Below are 18,139 nucleotides of genomic sequence, written 5' to 3'. Positions count from 1 at the left end.
TTTGAAATAACTCCCGAAATAACTAATTTGAAATAGCATATCCACACTACAAGGCACCATCACAATAGCGCAGAATTATTTCAAAATAGTGAGTCCACACTGATTGAAGCCTGAATTGGATTTAAATCCATAGGAAGCACTCTTGGGAGGGTATCAGGGGGCAGACACTTCCTGTAGCTACTCACTGACGCCATCTGAGACACATACATAAAGGGGATCCTCTCTACAGTCACATTTCAAACACCACTCCTCCACTGCCTACACCTTCGTGGAACAAAAAACTCACACTGTCTGCCCCAGGGGCCCGTGCAGATGCCACAGCACTTCCAATATGGAGCCGGAGCTGCTGCAAATCAGTGCCAGGCAATCGGGCCTCGTGCTATGCCTCATGGTGCAGTTCATCCAGACTGCCCATGTGCTGCTTCAGGACAACAACAGCCAGCCTGAACCACACTACCCCATCCCAAAGACCCTGGCACTCCTGCTGCAGCAAATTGATCCTCAATCCCCTGCACACTGTGGAACGCCGCTTCTGGTGGAGGGAGACGAGTTCCAACTGGTGAGACTGCATTGTCCTGCAGCAATGGGATGACCAGCAATAACTCCAGAACTTCCACATGCGGAAGGCCACCTTTCTGGAGCTCTGTAAATGGCTTGCCCCTGCCCTTGGGTGACAGGACACTTACATGAGACCTGCCATCCCCCACAGAAGCATGTTGCCATTGCCTTATGGCAGCTTGCCATGCTGGAAAGCTACTGCTCCATGGGCAACCAGTTTGGCATGGGGAAATCCACAGTTGGGGCCGTGGTCCTGCAGGCAGTCAAGGCCATCAATACGGTGCTGCTGCCGAGGGTCGTCACTCTGGGGAATGTAGATCCCATCATGAATGGCTTTGCTTCCATGGGCTTCTCCAGCTGCAGCTGATAGATGACATGCATATCCCCATCCTGGCCTCCAACCACTGTGCCTCGGACTACATAAACAGAAAGGGGTACTTCTCTATGGTGCTGCAGGCCCTGGTGGACCATAAGAGACAGTTCACGGACATTAACGTTGGCTGGTTGGGGAAGGTGCGTGATGCCTGCATGTTCCGGAACTCGGGCCTGTTCCAGAAGATTCACGCTGGCACTTTTTTCCCCGACTGCCAGTGTATCCTCTAAGCTGCATGGTGGCATAGCTTCACAGGTGATTAATCAGCCTCACCCTGTCAGTCAGCTTCATGGAGGGAACTCTGAGCTTAGGAATATGGGCTGAGACTGGTGCCTGCCTCGGGTAGCTCAGGAGGCTTTAGCTGCATGAGAGGTCCTAATGCCATGTATTCAGTGGCTCCTGGGGGAGGGAGGCTAGGAGAAGAAGCGAGGGGGGCAGGGAGTTGTGCGTGCAGGAGCAGGTGCAGGGAGTTGGAGGGGTGTGGGAGGGGAGATGGCTGTTGGCCCACTCCATGCACATAGCCACACACTCAATGACAGACATTATGGAGAAGCACATGGCCTTGTGCTAGCATGCCAGCTGGTCCCATGTAGCCTTCTCCTGCTCCTCATGGTTGGCAGACCATTCCCAGTGCTCCTCATCGAACCTCCAGACAAGGGAGTGGAGGCAGGCCATCTGGTCCCATAGCAGGTCTTCCCTCGTGCACTTTCTGCAGGGGATCCTGTGGAGCCAGGAAGATGGCATGGGAGGTGGTGGACGTGCCATGCTTGCAGCTGGATCAGCTGTGAAAAAAAGTTACAAGGGCAATCATCCTAGGAGTCACTGTGCATGAAGCCTAGTCCTAATCTCTGAGCTGACACTGAAGGTCTCAGTTCAGAAGATGGTATTGTGCTTCAAGAAAGACCATATGTTGCCTAGACAGTGGGCACTTTCCGGCAAGGCCATGGACATTTCAGGGGAGTATTGCTACCCCCATGGCCCAGAGACAAGCAGGCATGGGAAGGTGCCGGTCAGACCAGGAGATTGTGGGTGAGATGGAGGGTCGGGGTGGCTTGGCTTCATTGGCACGTGTGACTGGGAGCAGATACAACCTAAGAGTACGTGCATGACCCTGTGCCGTGTGTGGCACTGCTGTGTGGTTCCATGACTCATTAGTGGTGGCTTGTCGTGGGAAGGTGTCCCACCACGGAGTCCAGAGTAAGGCAGGCCTCTCCAGGAATCTTGTGAGAAGAAGTGAGAAGTTTCTGTGTGAGAGCCTTATGGAGCTGAGTGCTCTGGACTGGTGCACCATGTGCACAGGCTGTTTTGCACTCCCCAGGCTGAGAAGGCAGAGTGAGGAGTGCCCAGCCCCTCGCAGCCCAATGCCTGCCCCCACATATGTATAGGGAAAGTTATAGAACTCACCTGAAATGCCTTTGCTGGGATTGTCAGAGCACTGGGAGACATCCTGGGAGGTGGGGGGACCATCTCCAGGCTGAGGATCAGCTCCTGGTTGGCCTGTTCCTCCTCCTCCTCCTCCTCCGTGACTCTGCCCTCATGGAGGCTGATGCCAGGCGTGTTGTGGCTGGAGTCAACAACAACAGGGGGGAGGTGACCGGTCCTCCTCCCAGGATGGCATCAAGCCGCTTATAGTAACAGTAGGTGTGAGGAGCCACCCCAGAGTATCCACTTTCCTCCCTGGCCTTAGTGTTGGGCTGCTGGAGTTCCTTTGTTTTCATGCAGACATTATTGAGGGTCTGCATGTGTCCCTTCTCAGCCAGCCAAGCAGCCATACAGCCGTATACATCTGCATTTCTTCTTCTGGTGCGGAGATCCTGGAGGTTGAACTTCTCCTCCCACACATCATGGAGGTCCAGGATATCTGCACCAGTCTAGGCTGGTGCCATCTTTTGTCCCTGGCCAAGAGCATCAGAGGTGCTATGGGAGTGCTGCCAGCTACTGGGGGAGGGGGATGTGCGCAAAGGGAGCGCTGGGGTCGGGCATGGCTCCTATGAAGGGCTGTGTGGCATGGTGTTAGCAAGGCCAACCTGGTGCCACAAGCCTTTACCCTTCTGCCTGCAGCTCTAAACTCTGCAGGAGAAGGGGAGCACATTCCCAAGGCCATTAATAAAAATATTAAACAAGCTTGGTCCCAAGACCAATCCCTGTAGAATTCCACTACATTGTGACAGTTCACTTTTCAGTATGATCTGTTATAGTCTCCCCTTTAATCAGTTCCTTATTCAACCTTTTAATTCTTAGATTAATCCTCATCTTCTCTAATGTAACTAATAATTTTTTATGCAGAACTGTATCAAATACATTCTTGAAACCCAAATAGATTAGACCTATTACATTTCCTTTTGCCTAAAAAATCAGTTATTTTCTCAAAGAAGGAGATCAGATTGGTCTGTTATCATCTACCTCTTGTAAAACTATTTTGCATTTTATCACGATTACCATTTACCTCTATGTCCTTAACTACATTCTCTTTCAAAATTTGTTCCAAGACCTTGCATACAATTACCTGTAGTTTCTCACATCACGTCCCCCCTTTCTAAAAAATAGGAACTAGAGTAGAAATTTTCCATACCCCCAGTTTACTCACTGTACGTAGCCTAGAACTATAATAAGGATGCTGCGCTGCACAGCCAGGGAGAATTTCAGAACCTATCCCCAGGGTCATGCTTGCAATCAAGTTGCCCTTATAAAAACTATTGATGGCAAATGCATGAATTACCTTTGATTATATTCTGAGAAGGAGCTACATGTTTGACATGGTTACAAAGACCCCAGGAAAGGGGAAAAGAGTGTAAATCATCATTCTCAGGCTAAAGAGGCAATCAAAAAACCATACTTTGAAGCCTATGGGCCCTATTAAAAATACAGTATACGTTTTAACCTGGATTCCATCTCATCATTCTACTCTCTAGGGTTCTCTGTTTTTCTAAGGTTGCTTTTCTATTGTTTGGAAAGAACATACTGTTCCACAGAGACCAAAAAATGTGTAGACAAGCCAGATGGCAGAGTCCCTACAGTTTTCCCTCAGCTGTTGTGAAAATGCCCACAGAAGATGCTAGTTTAGAGGTTAAGAATTAACCCTGTTTAATCCTTGCCATGTTGTTTTCTTTATTCCAATAGTCCTGATAATGGCACTACCCTGGTTAAGTGCTCTAAGGACTTCAGGTAATGAACACTTGCATGGTTACTAATTTAACCTGCTTCATAGTTCAGAGCTACCAAGGCCTGGGATTTTTGTAGCAGGATATTGACACTCACTTCCAATGATAGGGGAGAAGAAGCTTAAAGGAGGTAGTATTCCTTTTAGATCAGCAGGGCAAATGGAAGGGAGGTTACAAGGAGAAGCCAGTGTTAATATAAAAGAACAGAGCAGCAGTCCAAAGGATACTTGTACACTAAAAAGGAAAGTCAGAGCATGTGTACAAAAAAGAAAAGTACATCAAAAAACTCTTTAAGGTCCTAGCTTTTTAACAGACTAAATAGGATTAGATTAGGAAATTTTTACATCAAAATATGACTTAAGTGTACAATTCCTATTAACATGTAATGACCCTTAGGTATGTAATTGTCCTTTTTTGCCTTTTAAAAGCTCTCCAGTAGAATCAAAATGCAGGACAATGTAGCACTTTAAAGACTAACAAGATGGTTTATTAGATGATGAGCTTTTCGTGGCCCAGACCCACTTCCTCAGACTAACACAGCCACATTTCTATCACTATTCTACAGTAGAATCAGATTTTCAAAGAGCACAGCCCATAAATAACAACTTAGTATTATTATTACTCACATGATAATAATTCATAGAGGCCTCAAAGCAGGTTCTTATGGTAGTGGGTACCATAAAAAGATTTAGTAAGTGATAGTCCTTGCCCCAATGAGCTTACAATCCAAAAATGAGTTTGCAGTCTGAAACAAGCACACTTACATTTTAAAACAAAATAATTGGGAAATGTTTCTTCCCTTACTTGGCTGCCAAAATATAAGTTCACAATTGGGTATTCCTGTTGTTCTTTATGTAGGGTTAGATTTCTGCATGATGCTTTACACAGGTAACTATGACATACTGTTATGTGAGCTGCTCTCATTCTGGGTTGGCCTCAGGCTGAGGAACACATAAAGCAGACTGGGCAAAACTACCTTTATGTATTCCTCATATGATGTCATCTTTTCTGGGCTGCCTGAGTTCCTAGAATTCTGTGGCAAAGTGAGATCACTTGAGCACACTGTGTATGAGCAGCATGACAGAACTATGTTTTGATCTACAGCTAAGATTTCTGAACTCCCTAGGAAATATAGATTCCATTGCCCACTAACATGAACGTGAATTGGTCCAAATCCTGCAGCCTGCAGATCCATTTCCACTCTACTTTAATGTTGTATTAAATATGCTTTGAAAAGCCTCAGATTTTTTTTAAAATCAAAACTTTAAACCTTCAAATACATCTACTAGACTCTCTATACTATGACTAAGTTCTTCCACAACCATCTAAATAAGGATCCTGCACGCACAGGCCACTCAGGACAAGCTACTGCTCTATGCAAAACTTCAGTGTGCTGCTCCTTTGCATACTGCAGATGAGCAAATCTTATTGCAACACTGCCAGAGAATAGAAGTGTGGAATGGACCTCTCCTCCCCCTCAGCCTGCTGGAATCTGGGGCCATTTGTCACCAGTGAAGCCTGTCCCCCCTTGGTAATGAATGTAACTTCTCTGATGGGTTCCGCTACCACGCTCTGGAGTGTACAGCTGGCTTAGCCCTTCAGCACGAGTGTACTTAATTCAGAGTCAAGTTGCTCTATAATTTATCAGCAGGGATGCACACTGCAGGCTGCTCCTGCTTAGAACAACTGGCTCACACTCCTGTGCGGGGAGCAAAGAGGCAGCTGTCTCTGCTTTCAGCTCTGCCCAGGGCTGGACCTAGGACAGAGTAGGAGGTTGAAGAGATAGGAATTTGGGGGCTCTGCCAAATGGCAGTGCACTAAAGATTCTAAACCAGGTTGACTCCTTTACTGCCTGTTCTGAGGAACAGTTCATCAGCGGGGTTCACGCTCTCGTCCTCTGGAGAGTTAGGTTCAGTGGGGTCAGGATTCAGCACTGAGATGCATAGCCCCTCCACCCAACTCCTTGACCACCCACCTTCCATAGGCAGACCTAGGTCTTTCCTTCCAAACCCCCAGATGGCATGCTCGATCCATCGGGATTCTGCACTCCCCTTGGTCTCTGGCTTCAGAGTACTGGAGATGCCTTACTTGACCCCGCCACACACTTCAGTAGGCTCAGTTGGTCACCAGCTCAGGGCAGGGACAGACAAACATTCAGTACACTGGCCAGGCACACACTCACAGCCTCTAATACATTTTAGCCTTAACTCTCAGCTTGTTCCACAGTGCACCCTCCAGCAGCCTGGGCTTTGTGTGCTGCGAATACCATCCCTCGTTTCAGCATTTTTTATTCCAAGGGGTATGAGGTGCTGGGCAGGGCCTTTCCCTATTGTGGAGCTGGCAGAACCAGACAGCTGGGATGAATTGGAGAGCCAGGAATGGTCACAAAGGAGTGGAGATGGAGATAGAGATAGAGGCAGGGGAAGGAAGGGAAATATGGGGAAGCTGGAGGGTGAAAGGGGCAGGTGAGGAATCTGGAAATGGAGGTGGGATTCCCCAGGCTTGCTGGCAGGCCCTGTCTCATGCAGCATTCAGTGCTCAGTCACAATCACCAGAAATTAAAATATTTTATTTTTAATATACATCTGTGGGGCCATGAGTCCACATAGGAGGCAGCTCTCCACCACAACTAACTGCTCAGGGCATTTGTCTTTGGATGGATTTGGTGCTACAATTTCAATTTTATTATCCTAGGGCCTAGGCAACGGCATTTGAGGAAGCGAACTGTTGAGCCTCAACTGAGCTAAGGGGTTCCACGAGGTGTACCGGTAGTTCGGAATAGGAATCCTAGTCCGAACTACCTAGTTCGAGCCCCGTGTAGCCGCGCTGCACGGGGTTCGAACCAGCGGGGTTTTAAAAACGGCGGCTCCCCGCTTATGCAAATGAAGCCCGGGAAATTCAAATCCCGGGCTTCATTTGCAAGTGCGGTATGCCTACATTACCCTCCTAGTTCGAACTAGGAGGGTAGTGTAGACATACCCTTATTTTGAAATAGGGATCCTCCAGCCCTTCCCAGGGTGCCCTGGTGGCCACTCCAGCCTCAAACAAGAACACTCCTCTCCTTCCCCTCCCTCCCTGCAGCCCTTAAAGGGGTTGACTCTGGCCACATTGCCTGTGCCAGCTCCAAGCCTGCCGACCCAGAGCCAGCAGTCACTGCCTCTGACCCAGTGGCCCCAAAACATGAGCCAGCAAGCCACTGGCAGCCAGCCCTCCACTGCTCCCCAGGAGCAGTCTGCTAGCTCCCAGGAGCCTGCCAGGCCTGGAGAAGGTGGGCTCCTTCCTGGTCCAGGGTGGAGATCAGGGTGGACTTTACTCAGGTTTGGGGGAGATGCCCCCAACGTCCATGATCTCCACACAAGACAGAGGAATGCGGCCATCTATGGCAGGATAGCTGCCAGCCTGGCCACCAAAGGTCACATGTGAACCCAGGAGCAGGTTCGCATGAAAATCAAGTTGGTCTGGCAAGATCCACAACCCTGAGCCCTAAGTTTCCCCTCCCACTTCTTCCCCTTGCTTCCCCCTTCCACCTCCCTCCTCCTAGGTTTCCGCCTCTCCTCTCCCAGCTCCTTTCTCCAGTCTCACCAGTTTCATTCCCCCCCCCATTTTATTAAATAAAGAGAGTTTGTGTTCATGAAAATATGTGTATTTTATTTGATATCAGGAAGGGGGGCTGGAAGGGTAAGTGGAATGATGTGGGGGAGGATTGAGGCATAAGCCCCCAGTGGGGCAGACCAGGGAGGCTCTTAATGCTCCTCAGGGTGGAAGCTTTCCCAGAGGGCCTCCTGGATACTGACAGCCCCCCGATGGACCTCCTGGATGGCAGCTTGAAGAAAGTGCAGCCAGCCATGCCTCAATGCGTTCATGAGAAGCACCAGAGTGCCCAGGGGCAGCTCCGGCTCCATGTTGCAGAGTGCTGTGGTGTCCCAAGTGAGGGCAACCAGACCACGCAGAGACACAAATGCTTTGCTGTCCCTCATCAAGGTAGGCAAGCAAGCAGGGAAAGCTGAGAACCAGCTGCCCCGGGTGGGAAGTCACTTTAAGCACAAAGGTAGCCTCAGATAGCCTCAGGCAGCAGCCATACAAATAAACTCCTGGCCTGATGCCCTGCTGGACCTCGTTCCGGCCAGCCTTCAAAGCAATTCAGTGTCCACTCAGTGTGGATACACTATTTCAAAATAGCAAAACACTATTTCAAACTGTATTTTGTGTGTAGATGTGTTATTTCGAAATAAGCTATTTTGAATTAACTATTTGAAAATAAGATATTTCGAAATAACAGTAGTGTAGACATACCCTAATTGACTTACGTGGACCCTGCTGCAGTGAACTAAAAGATATCTAGCATGCATTGATGTAGCTTTGTGGACTATATCCACAGGCAATGGGTACCTTTCAGTTAGTGCCAGCCAGGTCCACGCAAAACAGGTTCTGCAGTTCATGCCACCCTAATCAGTCTCCTCCCATAAAGCAGTCTGCTGTGTTGCTTCTTCCACAGATCTGCTACCCCCAGACAGCTGCAAAGTTTGCCTTGTGCTAGAGAGGCCTCAGCTTGCACTGCTAATATAATTAATGATAGTAGGCTTTACAGAATAGCCAACATTGGTAGAAGGTTCAAAATACCCGAGGTCACTACTCCATACAAGGGTATGTCTATACTGTACCCTTACCTTGAAATAATTGATTTAGAAACCGCCAAATTTTGAAATAAAGTGCTATTCCAAAACATCCCTTATCTCTTGTAGAATGAGGCTTAAAGGGATTCTGGAATATCATGCCTGTTCATTCTAAATCTATTATGAAATAACTGGCTGCTTTAAAGATGCAGAATAGCTATTTTGGGATAATTCTGGTAACCCAAAATATCTCTGCAGTGTAGACATGGCCCAAGTTAAGTATGCTCAATATGTTTATATATTTCTCAATTTCTGTTTAACTGAATAAGTAAACAGAGTTGTTTTTAAAAAGTTTTACTTGGTCATTACTAATTTAGTAATCTATTTCTTAACTGTAGCCCAAATATTTATGCTCAGTCAGACATAAAAAAGTTGCTATTTATCCATAAGTGAATTTATTATAGGATATATGTGACAGTTTCTGTCATTATACAAAGGGTTAGGATATCACAAATAGAAAATTCCATATGACTGTCTATGAGCAACAAGTTGTGGCAGATGAGTAATGGGAAGCTCCCATTTAGGCACATTTATCTTTAACTAATCATTAAGAGATGAAACCAGCCATTTTCTTGAGCCATTTATGAAAGCATTTCAATATTATGTTTTTCTTTCTCATTGAACACTAATATTTAATAATCATTCAAGGAGAAAGAAGTTTAATTTTTCATTTTCATTTCAGAAAATCTTTATATAGCTGGACTTGGCTTGAATGTGATCTAATATAGGGGAAAACATTGACTTGCATCTTTTTTGTGTGTCTCCATCCAAATCTTCCCTCCCCAAGTAAGCAAAACCAAACCTAGACCCCATACAGACACAACGGCTACGTCTAGACTGGCATGATTTTTCGCAAATGCTTTTAACGGAAAAGTTTTTCCGTTAAAAGCATTTGCGGAAAAGAGCATCTAGATTGGCACGGACGCTTTTCTGCAAAAGCACTTTTTGTGGAAAAGCATCCGTGCCAATCTAGATGCGGTTTTCCTCAAGAAAGCCCCGATCGCCATTTTCACTATCAGGGCTTTTTTTGCGCAAAACAATACCGCATTGTCTACACTGGCCCTCTTGTGCAAAAGCATTTGCGCAAGAGGGCTTTTGTCTGAACAGGAGCAGCATAGCATTTCTTCAAGAACACTTACAATCTTACATGAGATCATCAGTGTTCTTGTGGAAATTCAAATGGCCAGTGTAGACAGCTGGCAAGTTTTTCCGCAACTGCTTTTGCGGAAAAACTTGCCAGTCTAGACGCAGCCGGTTAACCATGTATTTCCTTCTTGTTTTTTACATTAGAAATCCAGGTCTGGCCTCTCTGCTTTCTTTGGACTGGAAAACCACTAGCATTATGACAGCACAAATTCTATGGGTACGTCTACACTGCAACTCTATTTCAGCATACTGGAGTATCCCGAAATAGCTATCCCATGTCTCCATAGCAAGCCCATTATTTCGGGCTTGCTATTCCGATGTAAACCTCATTCTATGAGGATTCTGACCACAGTTTATACAGAAATACTGCATTTGTGCCAAGATTTCAAATCCAGTTATAAACCTGGTGTTGATGCAAGAATCACAATTCATCTTACCACTAAGAGGGTGGGGAACAGTATATTGCTTCTTTTTGTTAGATATAGACACTGAGGAAAGTTTGTGAGGCGAAAAAGTCTATAAGGGACATTTTGGAATAGCGCTTTATTTCAAAATTTGGCACTGTGTAGACAGCGCCAAATGACAAAATAAGCTATTTTGAAATAATATCGAAATAAGATACACAATTTGCATATCTCAAATTGCATATCTTATTTTGAGTTACAATGCAGTGTAGACATACCCTAAGAGTGAATTCTTAAGAGTCTGGCCACTGACTTCAACGGGGACAGAATTCCTTAACAAGTAAATAAATGAACCTGATTAGATGGATGGGAAAATGAGTTTTAGTTACCGTTTTAAAATATTCTTTGGTTTTTGTTTTTGCACCTATTGAACTGTAAAACATTAATCTACATACCACTTTTACAGCCAAGATAGAATAGACTGTATTGTGCGATAGGTTAAATAACAACAGGAATTAGGATTCCCCAAACAATGATCCAAAATGTATTAGCACTAACAACAGGGCTGCCCTTAGGATTTATGAGGCCCTACGCAGTACTATTAAACTGCTAACTCTATGCCTGTGGATTTTTTAGAGATGTAATTTTATAATCTTCAGCAATGCACTAATGAAATATTTTAAAGCAAATTTTAAACTAAGGGTCCTATAGACTAACACAGTAAATTCAGAAACAGCATGTATATATCTGGGGTTGGCAAATGCCTGTTAAATGGCTTCATAACTATTTGAATGGCTCTTTCAAAAGTTCAGTGTTCTGTTAATAGGTCTGGCATGGTTTTTCACTTTTAAGTTAACTAGATCTTCTCCAGAGGAAGTGAAGCCACAGAACAGGGATAAGAAGAGGTGAGCGGCTGGACATTAAGACCCAGTGATGCCCCAGATTTTCGGATGCTCTACGTAGCTGCACATTCTGTGTATGGGTAAGGATGGCCCAGACTAACAACGTCTCTACTTGAGGTTGACGATAAAATGTACACCATCTTGAAAAGTATAGATTTTGTTTGAAAGTTCTATCAATGTGCTACTGACATCTGAGCACAGGTTCAATACTTCATCTACTAACGGATGATGGGGAAGAGGAGAGGAAGCTGAGCCATGGAAGTCTACTAATTTCTTCTTGTCCTATGGCAGCTATATGCAGATGAAAGTCAAAGTCCCCTAAGGCTTCTGCCAAAGTGGAACTGAAGAAGTGAGCGTCCTACACCTATCTGGGATTTCCATCTCCCTACTACTGCGTCAAAACTTGAATTAAACAATGGTTAAATCAATCTCTTGTTAATTCTCAGTGCGGGATTTTGCCTCTTGTTAGAGAACCAGAACTTGCCATTTCTTCCAATGCCTCTCCTTCAGAAGCAATTGGGAGGAAACATGTAACTTCCTGCTTGTCGCACCATTTGAATATCAAGCATGTCATTTGTGGAATGAGTTTGGTATTCAATAGCTGGGGAGCAGAGGACTAGACTCTGTTGGCCCAGCACAAAGCACTGCTGCCAACATCTTGGTCCAACTTTAACCAGCAAACACATTCCCTTACAAAGCAGTGGCATGAATACTACAGTAAGAGATCAATCGAGCACATGATATACTAGCTAATTTAACATATAAGAAAACAACTGCATTTTTGCTTTTTAATGGTTTGTCAGCAGAATGGCAAGACAAACTTCTTATTGTGTATTTGTTTTAATTGTTTTGTTTTTTTACTACAAAACTGTGGTTTCAAAGTCTTTGGATTTAACTGAACTTAAAAATAAAGTGGAATGCTAGCCAAGCAAATAAATTTGAAAATTAAGCACACACTTTTCTTTTGTGTATGATATGATAAAGCCAAGAAAGTCCAAAAATAGTATTTTTTTAAGTAATGTAATTTGGTGCCATTTATCTGGACACATCTATGATCTGAGCAATAAGCAGGTCAGTGGTAAATAGGTTAATGGAGGGATGATAGGACTTACTATAGAGAACTTACTGGGTGTCTGGCTGGTGAGTCTTGCCCACATGCTCAGGGTTTAGCTGATCGCCATATTTGGGGTCAGGAAGGAATTTTCCTCCAGGGTAGATTGGCAGAGGCCCTGGAGGTTTTTCGCCTTCCTCTGTAGCATGGGGTACAGATCACAGCTGGAGGATTCTCTGCATCTTGGGGTCTTCAAACTATTTGAAGGCTTCAATATCTGAGATATAGGTGAGAGGATTATTCTAGGAGTGGGTGGATGAGATTCTGTGGCCTGCATTGTGCAGGGGGTCAGACTAGATGATCATAATGGTCCCTTCTGACCTTAAAGTCTATGAGCCTATGAGTCTATGAGGCTTATACCAAAATAATTCAGTATATCAGTCATTAGAATTAATAATCTCTCTGATACTCTTGCATATCCAAGTTCATTCTTAGGAATGTGGCCAGTTTTAAGATGCATTAATTCACTAGTGTCTCATGTGCTCATCTCTGTAGCATCTTAATAGCATCATGATGTATTGATGGAATCATAACTGGTTAATTTCCAAGATTTTGAGAAGGCTTTTTCATAATTTCCAAGGGTTTTTTATTATTCCAATGGGAGTTAGGTGCTCCCTATAACCATTCTCTCCCACTTCAATCAGTTTAGAACATTAGTAAAGATGTTGGCATGTTGACCATCATGTAACAACAGTGAATCAGATTCTGACCACAGTTTATACAGAAATACTGCATTTGTGCCAAGATTTCAAATCCAGTTATAAACCTGGTGTTGATGCAAGAATCACAATTCATCTTACCGCTAAGAGGGTGGGGAACAGTATATTGCTTCTTTTTGTTAGATATAGACACTGAGGAAAGTTTGTGAGGCGGAAAAGCTCCTTCTTGTGTTTCAGGAGTGTCACTCAGCTGGGTTTTCCTCCCTTGTACCATTTGTTCAAGTTTTTTCAACCGTTCTTGTGAACGAGAAATAAACTGAGGTTTACGGACTTCCAGGGCCTCCTAAACAAAAGTCAAAACATTTTTATTTTAGAATAAGGAAGACAAAACATTGAGATGCCCATCAAATCTGGTTTAGCAAAGCACTATCATGGAGAAGCCAATATATCTCAACATTTAAGGTAACAACCAGCTTCTAGCCTTGTATTGGCTCCTCTCTAATTTTAGCTTGGAAAACTGACTTGGGTTGAATATTTCCAGATTTATACAAAAGACAAATTGAAATATTCCTTCCTAGTCAGATGTGAATTCATTAAACTACTCTTTGAGTTTCAGATTTTACAAACTTCTCCTGACAGAAAATGTTGTCATTGTGCCCCATGTTTCTCAAAAACAAAGTAAAAACAAACAACAACAAAAACCCCAGCAGCTCAAAAACCAACAAGTCTTTAGAAGCTCACAAACTTTCTTTATAGTTAAATCATCTTGAAAACTCATCCAGTGAAGATAGACAAAAAAAATAAACTGCAGTCAGTGACATGTTTGACCAAAGTGAGTCACGTATCTCACTGTAACAGATGAGACAGTAGCAATCCCTCTGTTTTCAGGGGCTGGTGGGACTCTGGGCAGGAGTTCACTTCCTGTTACCCCTCCTACCATGGCTTGCACCTCTGCCCACAAAGTGCATTTTCCCGAATGTCAATAAGAATTTACATTATAGCCAGCATGTACTAATAACAACTTCTAAGAGTTCTGCTTAATTAGTGTCATTTTAGGATTTGCATAAATTTTCCCCAGGTTCATGAAGGGTTGAGGCGCAATGTGATCAGTTCTAGAGCATATCAAAACTGTGTCTTTATGAATGCTGAGCTCCCAGCCCATCATAATTCCCATGGCTTCTGAAGCTGTGGAAATGGCATTTGTTCTAGATACAACAGTTGCAGTCAGACAAGATGGTCTCGTGAATAATTCAACAGCAGATGCAAGTGACAGACGCTGAAGAGAAAAAAGAACACAAAACAAAATTTGAACTTCTGCCCTTGGTGAGTTCCCAAGGAAGGAACCAGCATTCATGAAAACTCAGTCCCAGAATGAACAGCAGAGAAACATTTGATATGTTACCCTTAAAGTCAATAGGCTGGATGGAATTTTCTCAGGCTCAGAGTAGATTTCTGTCTGTGTGAATGCTTCTTGTTTCTCATGAGTAACATCTGGCGAGTAAACTGCGGATGTTGTTACCCTGCTGGCAGTCTCTTGTTTGTCACTCTTCTTACAATCCTTTATTTTGCCAACTGAACCACAGAATTTGTAATCACCTTAGAGAGATTTAAAAGTTCATTAAGGGTGCCTGGTTAATTTTTGATTGGGTTCTGCACCTCATTAGACACGGAGGGCAATTTCTGAACTCAGAATGCCAAGGTGTTAATAACAGGCCCCATTGAGCAGAATAGATCAGACCTAACCATAAGTGCTAGTCACTGTCCTGTGACACAGAAGTATCTTTCACATTAAGCAAGTCTTCACAATTAAGTCTAAATATACCATTTTGATATTTAGCTCCATTTGGTATTTGCTTCTTGAAGAGCAAGATATCTCCATGACATTGATATTACGTAAAGCAATATTATTGCACTGCATTCACCGACTTGGAGACCATTTAAAAGTATTGTACTGATAATGGAAAATAATAAACTGCTGTGGAAAATGAGCACATATCACTTCTCTTTGACCAAACCAAGGCTTTAGTGAGAATTAGTATTGTTCTTCATTTCCTAATATATTGGTTTTACGTCTTTCTATATATCCGGGGCATGTATTAGGCTTATTTTGATGCTAATAAAGAATAGGTAAAACACTTTATAGCAATTCAGTATAAGTGTACTTAATTCAATGGGTACTGTAATCACATTTTTTCCACTTTTATGATCATACTCTATTGCTCTTTTATTATATTTCCTGAATAACTTAGATCCGAGGGAAGACCTGTGCCCAAAACACAAAAGACACCTTTTAAAATAGTCGACAAGCCTTTGATTTAAAATGTAGAATTTATCCAGAATGACAAATTAACTACTGAACAATCCCCATATGCACAGCTCTAAAACAGCAACACTGACTGATTCTCTTATGCCAAGTAATATGATTTCTGGGATTTAATATCTGGGAATAAAGCCCATTGCTGTTTGCTTTAATTGATTGGTTGCAGTAAACTGAAAATATTTTCCCTCATGACATACTGTAAACATTATGCTGCACTTTAAAAAAATGAAAATTATCTAAATAGTTTAACACAACCGTCTTTAAAAAAAATTCAGATGCATCTTCTCTCCCATATCAGGTGTTCGCTTTATTTCTCGTGGGAAAAATTTTGAAATTGGTTTACCTGAAGTTAAGTTCCTAAATATAGTGGTCTTATTTGCAAATATGATAATTACCTATTGCTTCAGCAGACTTCATTGGGGTTTGTGAATTTTCAGCACATCTACAGAATCAGGTCACTTTCAGTCAGTGGATTAAAATTGATTTAACTTTAGGCACTTGAAAACTATGTCTGTCATTTAAACAGGAGTTATTTACTATAGTTTAGATTCAGTCATAAGCTGGTTTTCCTTTTGTCTTAAGTAAAAAATAGGCTGAATTGCTACTATCATAGTAAAACCAGTGTATCTGTTCCTAATGCCTTGGGCCAAATCATCCCTTCTGTAATTTCTTAAAAGCCATAGACACTAGAGCCAAATTCACCTCTCATATTTCTCCAAGGGTGATTTTGGCCCCTTGGGGTCATCAAACTATAGACATATGAACGTGTATGGAGGTAAAATCTTTGTGAACACAAACGTGAAAAGTATGTGTTCACATTTCAAAAAACAGAAACAGAAAGATGGCAGTATTTTAGGTGGGGTAGTTAGTCCTGCATATAGCTAAGATTGACCAGTATTTTCTATTAAAAAACCCTATTTTCAGTTGCTTATACTTTTGCCAGACATCAGCTACTTGAACTGAAATTTTCTGTGCAGTGTTTCCATGCAGAGACTGCATGCTGAATGAGGCAGGGCTCTAGTGGAAAAGCAGTATTGTAATTAAAAACAAGTGGGCCAAATCAATATTGCAAGAGCAATCTGAATTCTAGCATTTCTTAACTTTATGTGAAGTGACCTGTCACCAAATAATTCTTATACTGTACTGAAAACTAGACAACTATAGATAGGTTTTCTATTATTTCATTTTAAGTCTGACCTCATTTTAACACTGAAACTACATTCTCAAGAGCCGAGGCAGGATTTACAGCTTACCTTTTGGGAACTGACTTTTCCTGTGGACATCATTTTCTTCCAATGCAGGTTTTGATAAGGCTTTTATATCACATACACAATCAGACATAGAGATTTTTGGTTTCCGAAAGCATTGCACTCGAATCCCTTTGGAGTTTGAAGTGCCTATGGATGGATCTCTCTCTTTTAAAGAGCCACCACCATTGGCACTGAATTCTTTCTTGGGAGCTTGCTCCACAAAGGAAGCAGGAGCAGTTGCATTATACTTGTCTTTAGCGTACTGCTTCCAGTAGCTTCCTGAAAAAGTTTGCATTCCTAGAAAAAATAAAGTAAAAACAAATGAAAGAAGCACCTGGAAAAATGAGCCCTTTTCACAACTGACAGCTTTGAAAACAATATTTTTGCAAGATTCTTTTTTGATGTTTACTACTTCACAAGTAAAGTTTTCAATACATTTATGAATAAATTCATATCACAATACAACTTTGAAACAGGGATGAGATACCGTGGTCATAAGAAAACACAGTGGTAGATCATTTGCTTGATCATTTCCCTGTTCCATAAATTGCTTTTGAGTATGTCATCCTAATTTCCAATAAAACTGCCTGTAATTATAAATTAGAAAGTTAAACTCATACAAATACCAATGCATTATTGTCCCTTGGCTGCAGTTTGTTGGTAGTGCAATGTTATCTGTGTGTCTTAAAAAAACTGACAAGAAAAACTATTACAAAGGCTATTCTCCATAAAAGATAAACTGTTGATCTAAATCACACATATGCTCTACTGGGGTATTTTGGAAGGTGGTCAGTGTTAAGGACACTCCAGACACACCGGAGCTATTTGACTTTCTCCTGCTTCTTTCTCTCACCGCTAATGTATTTTGGAGCTGGTAGAACTGGTCTAGAGATATGGTTGCATGCACAGTGATGGTAAGGACCACAGCAGCAATGGTGGTGAAGATGAAATGTGCGATCCATGGTGATGTGCATAGCCTGTTAGTTTCAGAGGGCATGTCTACACTGGGGAGTTATTTTGAAATTACTCCCTTTATTGTGAAATAACGAGGTGAGCATCCACATACCGAGTCTGTTATTTAGTAATAATGGGCTTGCTATTTCGAAATAATAGCTCCTGCTTGTGAAGAGGAATAAGCTCATTTCAAAACAGTTATTTTGAGATTTACTAAGATGCCACAGGATTCCTCATTGTTTTTATAGCCTACGTAGTTAAGGGCTGAGAACCAGAGATTTAATTGCTTCAGTACTGCCCTATATAGCTGGGTTATTACTTTGTAAGTTTCAGAATTGAAGGAATATTGCCATGTTCCATCACCATACAAAGCTGCAGCAGAGACCAGTAGCAAAGAATGTAACTTGCATATAGTGCATTTTCCCTTTTGACTCCTCCAGCCTCAAACTGCTGCTTCCAGGAGCACAGCCATTCCAGAAGCAGAACTCTGTTGCAGCAGCAGTAGAAACATGAATCAATAAAGCATTATTGCTTATTGACTACTGACAATGTGCTCTGTGTTAATGGTCTCTGACCTAAGGGTCTTACAGTCTAAGCAGGCAAATAATATATGTGTAATGGAAACACA

At 42.8% G+C, this 18,139-nt stretch overlaps 1 protein-coding gene and 1 long non-coding RNA gene across 3 annotated transcripts in view; one reads left to right on the top strand and one right to left on the bottom strand.

Annotated features, from left to right (window-relative positions):
* Positions 1–18,139, bottom strand: part of C8H10orf90 (chromosome 8 C10orf90 homolog) — a 117,171-nt gene that overhangs the window by 14,755 nt on the left and 84,277 nt on the right. For both annotated transcript variants that reach the window (XM_075935279.2, XM_089780182.1), the window contains exons 4-6: positions 16,561–16,854; positions 14,390–14,583; positions 13,129–13,330 (exon numbers count right to left, since the gene is read on the bottom strand). In XM_075935279.2, coding sequence (XP_075791394.2) covers positions 13,129–13,330; positions 14,390–14,583; positions 16,561–16,854 — 690 coding nt within the window. The remainder of the gene's footprint in view (positions 1–13,128; positions 13,331–14,389; positions 14,584–16,560; positions 16,855–18,139) is intronic.
* Positions 1–18,139, top strand: part of LOC142830431 (uncharacterized) — a 77,308-nt gene that overhangs the window by 30,035 nt on the left and 29,134 nt on the right. The gene's annotated exons all lie outside the window — the stretch shown is intronic.

Source organism: Pelodiscus sinensis, chromosome 8 (genome assembly GCF_052426305.1).
Source record: "Pelodiscus sinensis isolate ZL-2025 chromosome 8, ASM5242630v1, whole genome shotgun sequence".
Classification (NCBI taxonomy): domain Eukaryota; kingdom Metazoa; phylum Chordata; order Testudines; family Trionychidae; genus Pelodiscus; species Pelodiscus sinensis.
This window is presented reverse-complemented; position numbering and strand designations above follow the sequence as displayed.